Here is a 6,433-nt window from a genome sequence, read left to right as displayed (position 1 = left end):
AGAGCCTAAAATGTAGGAGGAACCAAACATCTACTGCAGCAGGAGTTGTAGACACTTATCAATCATATTTGTGGCCATTTGGTTCATGTTCAAGCTGGTTGAAGAAAAGATCTGGCAGCAATGATTGGATAAAAGGAATTCTTATTGCAAAGTCACAAAAATAAATTTCTAATGTTAAAGATTTTTACCAATCCTTAACAGTTTTCTGCATTTTATGTTTAAATCTGGTGAGATTCAAATAACCTACAAACTCAGTATTAGTGCAGATAAAGTCACTTACCAACTCAATATTAGTGCGATAAAGTCACTTACTCCTGGGTAGTAAATTCACATACTATGCATTTGAGAAACCAATGAATGAAAATTGAAAACGTTTAATTGGAAAAAAGACCCATGAATCCATGTTATTTTATTGCAATCTATAAACTCCTAATAAGTTCCTAGTAAAATACAAAAAAAATGCTCTAAAATATCAAAAAGGAAAAAAGCCAGTTAGTAGAATGTGATAAGGTTAATAGTATATATGCTTGGCTTTGGAGGATTCTTATATATTCACTTAAAGAGCTCCATAGTAACACTGTACATTTTTAGAAAAAGTTTTCAAAATATAATTAAACATTTATGACTGGAGTTAGTTGTAGTAGGGAATTAGATGTGAGTGTCTGACTGTTCTTTGTGCCTTCAAATTTCTTCTGAAAATTCTGTCGTCTTTTAAATTCATCCAAACTGACTGAAATATTAGATGTCAGGCTCTGTGTCCTAGAGATATTAAAAATGAAAGAATTATTGTCTTCAAAAGGTACCTGGTATGCTATTCAAACTACTATAATTTTATTTACTTTGGAGGTACTGGGAATTGAACTCAGGAACACACACTTGCTAGGCAAGTGTTCTACCACTTGACGCATGTACCGGTTCTCATTCATTTACTTTGAAGGGCTTATATGATAAATGTAATTTGAAGGTCAAACTTAGGTTAACCTTATGGCACATTTATCAATTAAACTAAGATACATTTATCAAATAAGTTAACCTTCTGAAATATAAAGTGCTCTTTACATTTTAAGACTACAGTATAGTATCTCAATATTTAACACTTTAAACAAGTTCTCAGATCCAATATCAAATTATACTCTAGCCAGAAAAAATGAATTCTCTGAAAAAAAATTTCTATACATGCAAAGTGGCCAATATGTATATCTTGCTATATAATTTACTATTTTGAGAAGACGGAAAACTATTGCATTTTTCACATTGATAATGTTCTTTTCCCAGGAACTGTAAACTCTGATCCCTATCTACCCACATCTTGCTTCAACCCATTCATGAAGCACGCATTCTACCACTGAGTTATACCTTAACCCTGCTATTTATTTCATATAGTGGTACTAGGATTTGAACTCAGGGCTTTGAGATACCTAGTCCTTTTTGCTTTAGTTATTTTTCAAGCCAGCCTGAACTGTAATCCAGTTATGTAGAAGGCACATAACTGAGATTACAGGTGTGATCCACCAGGGATAACTTGCTTGTTAAATAAAGATAGTGGGGATGGGCTGAGAATGTGGCTTAGTGTTAGAGTGCCACATAACAAAAGGCTGGAAGTGGTGCCGTGGCTCAAGTGGTAGAACGCTAGCCCTGAGAAAAAAAGCTCAGATACAGCTCAGACACAGGCCCTGAATCAAGCCTCAGGACCTGGAAAAAAAAGAAAAAGGTAGTGGGGATGAAGCTATTACTAACTCAGACTGGAGTTAGTAACTCCAGTCATAAACAGATCAGACTGTCCTAAACTTTTCTTGAAACCCACCTCCTAAGTAGCTGGAACTACAAGCATGAGATACTGCACAGCCTTCACCTATCACTCTTATTTTCACATATATTTGAAAGTTACAAAGAATTTATGCTCAGGCTAGGAAGGTGGCTCAGTGGTAGAGCGCTTGCCTTGCATGCCTGAGGCCCTGGGTTCGATTCCTCAGCACCATATAAGCAAAAAGAAAAAAAAGCCGGCAGTGGCACTGTGGCTCAAGTGGTAGAGCGCTAGCCTTGCATGCCCGAGGCTCTGGGTTTGATTCCTCAGCACCACATAAGCAAAAAGAAAAAAGCCGGAAGTGGCCCTGTGGCTCAAGGGGTAGAGCGCTAGCCTTGAGCTGAAGAGCTGAGGGACAGCGCCCAGGTCCAGAGTTCAGGCCCCACGACCGGACACCCCCCCCAAAAAAAAATTTATACTTTTTTTCTCAAGATCTACTTTTTACCTTGTTAGTAGGTTTCCTCAACTAAATAAATTCTAAGCTTCCTATAGGTACCAACTATATCCTGTTCATCTTTATTCCCCAAATCTTAGCCATAACAATTATAGTATACAGTTGGTATTCAAATGTTATTTTGTCTGTCCTTGTCTCCAGTAATTTTTAATAATTACACTTATAAGAATCTTAAGAAAGATATTTAAGAAGCAATTTTTTTGTTCAGAGACTGGTACTTGAACTCGGTACTTTATACTTTGCTCCTTGGCTAGCACTCTACCAACAGAGCCATGCCTCCAAGCCCAATCCAAGCAATTTTTAAAAAGGACTTTGCTCATTTTTCAATTGCATGTAATTTCCCTGATTTGTGTGTGGGGGGGGGGTGGTTGTGGGACCTGAACTCTGGGCCTGGGTGCTGTCCCTAAGCTCTTCACCTCAAGGCTAGTGCTCTACCACTTGAGCCACAACGCCACTTCCAGCTTTTTTTTTCTGCTTATGTGGTGCTGAGGAATCAAACCCAGGGCCTCATGCATGCAAGACAAGCGCTCTACCACTGAGCCACCTTCCCAGCCCTAGAATGACTATTTTAAAAAACTGAGTATATGTTCATGATAAGCTATTAAGAAAAATGCAAATTAGGGGCTGGGAAGGTGGCTCAGTGGTAGAGTGCTTGCCTTGCATGCCTGAGGCCCTGAGTTCGATTCCTCAGCACCACATAAGCAAAAAGAAAAAAGCCAGAAGTGGCACTGTGGCTCAAATGGTAGAGCACTAGCCTTGAGCTGAAAAGCTGAGGGACAGCGCCCAGGCCCAGAGTTCAGGCCCACGACTGGACCAAAAAAAAACAAAAAAAAAAAGAAAAATGCAAATTAGTAACAATGAGCCAAAATATACAGAGATCTATATATTCAGATTGAAGTGTTATAAATGAATCAAAGAAGAAAGGATTAAGAAAAAATAGGATCATTAAAGGCATTTAAAATTTTTGGTATTTTTCTGGGGGTGCTGGGAATTGAATCTAGAACCTCATGTCTGCATGTGCTCTACCACTAAGCTATACCCCAGCCCTCAGTACTTCTGAAATGTCCTATTATGAACATATTACTCTTATAAATCTGAGTAAAGTTATTTAAGCAAATTGATGGGAAAAACATTAGTGGAAAAGTGACATCTCTTTCTCAACCTGTATAAATTCAGAAATGCAAGTGAAAATTTCCAACCTTAACACCCAAAGTGCTTGGTTTTTAGAAAATGTTTTCTAATTTTAGAAATAATGAAAGATTTTTGGACAAATAAAATTTGGTTCACATTAAAAATTAACTCTATCCTAGTAGATGTGATCTGATTGTAACTTTAAATTATTCATAAAAGGGTGACAATTTTTTTTTTACCAGTAGTATATTCACAAGGGCCATTCACTATGCCCTTGAGTTTAAGAGCAACCTTGGGGGAATGGCTAATTAGACACTTTAATGTGCACTTACCGTGGAGAATCTATTCCACTATCTCCTGCCATGCTATGGATTTCTGTGCCTTCCAAGTGATTATGTTCATGCTGGATATCCTGAGCCAACACTGGCATATTGAAAAGTTCTAACTTCTGTGTGAAATGTTTTCTCAATTCCTGATTCTGAAGGCTCTGACTCCAGCTAATTGGTTTCTTTCCGGTGTCAGCAACAGAACCCTGAAGGGTTTCAGTGTCAGAACTAGTTTTCCTTGCACTATAGTAATCAAATAAACTATCAGTAGGTGTGGAAGACTGTATACATTTAGCAATGTTAGATTCTTCTTCATAGTTAAAACTAATCCCGGTCCCTAAATTTAGGACACAGCTGTCATCAGAAAGATTAAGATTGGGGCTTTCACCTGGGTTTGTAAACAACCCAGTGGGTTTATAACATTCATTTCTTTTAAGCACCTCAGGCTCAATCCTACCTATTTTGCTACTATACTCATTCAGAGGTCTCTCGGCCATTTTTGGCTTTCCTAAATGATTCCACTTGCTTCCACCTGCAAAGGAATACTGAGTATGTCCAGGCAGCATTTGACACAAGTCATCATTCTCAGAAAAGTCATCCTCCTCTAGATATAATGAACTGCAGGCCCCATCATCATCCTCCACTTCATCAGGATATAAGACATGACCATCATCAGAAAGCCTTTCATTTTCTTGATTCGCAGTCTCCTTCTCCAGGATAAATGCCTTTCTCATTAGTTCTTCTGAGTCTCTGTCCTGTCTCAAATGGCTCTCACCAACTGGGTAATCTAAGAGACCAAGGTTTTGAAATTGATGTGTTGTTTTGTTGATTTGTCTACAAGCAGAGGATGTCAGGTCTAAAGAGGAACCTTGTGATGGGAGGATATTCTGTGTTTCTTTTCCCTCTCCTAATTTGACAAAGTGGCTTTTCCTCAAGACTTCAGGGATTTCCTTGTTTTCTCCATTAGAGACATCACATCTCAACATGCTCTCTTCCACAGAACAGCAATGGCTGTCATTTTGTGAAGCACCACCTTGAGGGTAATTTAAGAGACCACCTCTGAAGTCATCACCAGGAGGCTGGACAGTAGAGTCAGTCATATAAGTGGACTCTGCTTTCTGTTTATCATAACATTGCTCGGCAGATGGCTGTTGGGCTTCATGATCAAAGATTCCTGAGGGACCTGAAGACCTTGTCCTTTGGAAAGGCTTTTCCTTTGGTCCAGTCTGACTAGATTTCAGATGACTGGTCTTCTGAATGTAGTGCCCTGTGGTTATTGGGCTCCCTCGGAGAGACAAGCCTTGGAAAGGATTACTGATTCGCTTTTTGTAAATCAAGTGGGAACCTAGAACAGCTGGATTCTCGCCAGGTAGTTTCTGAACTTCTCCTTCATTGGGATTTTTAATGCCACAGGTAGGCTGGGCAGCAGGACACCTGGAGTGCTTTTCCAGTCTAATGCTTCCCTGGCTCCGGGCTTTATGTCTGCCCCTATGAGTGTGGCCCTGCCTGCGAGGCTTTGCTGACCGACCCTGCCTCCTGGTAACTCCCTCTTTCGAAAGACATTTAGGTCTAGCTGTCAGCCTATCAGTGGAAGTACCCTGGCTATTACATTTTTTCTGTTCTTCATGGTTTTGCATTAGGAGGGTATGTTTGATTAAATTGTCAACAGTCAGCACAGGGTTAATTCTTTTGATTATCTCATGTTCAACATGTCGGGGAAGATTGTCCAAGTTATCTTCATCTCGGACAGGCCATTCTTCAGGAGGGAACTGTGCCGAGAAGCTGCTGTGCCCAGCTTTGGGCTTCTCCTTTCTGGATATACTGCGCCATAAGAAACCAAAGCCAAACTTCCTGCCTTTTTCTTTGTCTTTTGTGTATGGTAAAGATTTGAGGCTATCACAGATGTGAGTGTCTTGAGATGCTGAAACTTCCTGGTTCTGAACCAAAGGTACAGATTCCCCTGGACTTTTTTGGCCTTTTCTAGTCACTTCTGCAACACTTGTTGGGTCTTCAATGTCTTGAATGCACATGTCAGAAAAACACTGGCAGGAGGGACAATGGGAAATGGGGGCAGCCTTCTCTTTGGCCAACTCTGTACAGCTCTCCAAGTTCACCAGATAGGTCACAGAAGTAGGCACCAGGCAGTCTTCTTTTGACAGAAGTATTCTCTTATCTTCCTGGCAACTTGTATTTGTGATGAAGTAAGTCTGAGGTGTAACTATGAAGTATCCTTCTCCAGTGTGATAAATCTTCCTTTCTTTAATCAGAGCTCCTAGCGTGGTGTATAGAATATCCTGGGGTGGAATTGCAATTCCTAAAACAAACAAGTATTTTACATCAACAGATTTTGAATAAGAAATAATTTAAGAAATACCAGGTGCTGATGACTCAAGCCTATAATCCTAGCTACTCAGGAGGCTGAGATCTAAGGATCATAGTTTGAAGCCACTCCTGGCAGAAGTCTATGAGACTCTTATCGCCAATTAAACAACAAAAAGCTATAAGTGGAAGTGTAGCTCAAGTGGTAAAACACCATCCAGAAGCAAAAAAAAAAAAAAAAAAAGCTGATTGAGAGAGCTGAGGTCAAACCATTTGTTTGAGTATAACAATATTTGTAATTAAGCCGGGCGCTGGTGGCTCACGCCTGTAATCCTAGCTACTCAGGAGGCTGAGATCTGAGGATCGCGGTTCAAAGCCAGCCCGGGCAGGAGAGACGGT

At 40.0% G+C, this 6,433-nt stretch overlaps 1 protein-coding gene across 1 annotated transcript in view; it reads right to left on the bottom strand.

Annotated features, from left to right (window-relative positions):
- Positions 1-435: 435 nt before the first annotated feature.
- The window catches only part of Stox1 (storkhead box 1), a 75,964-nt gene continuing 69,966 nt past the window's right edge, over positions 436-6,433 (bottom strand). The window contains exons 3-4 of the mRNA XM_013017114.1: positions 3,722-6,029; positions 436-759 (exon numbers count right to left, since the gene is read on the bottom strand). Of these exons, the coding sequence (XP_012872568.1) occupies positions 612-759; positions 3,722-6,029 (2,456 nt within the window). The 3' untranslated portion in view covers positions 436-611. The remainder of the gene's footprint in view (positions 760-3,721; positions 6,030-6,433) is intronic.

The sequence above is a fragment of the Dipodomys ordii genome, unplaced genomic scaffold (genome assembly GCF_000151885.1).
Source record: "Dipodomys ordii isolate 6190 unplaced genomic scaffold, Dord_2.0 Scaffold34, whole genome shotgun sequence".
Taxonomy (NCBI): domain Eukaryota; kingdom Metazoa; phylum Chordata; class Mammalia; order Rodentia; family Heteromyidae; genus Dipodomys; species Dipodomys ordii.
This window is presented reverse-complemented; position numbering and strand designations above follow the sequence as displayed.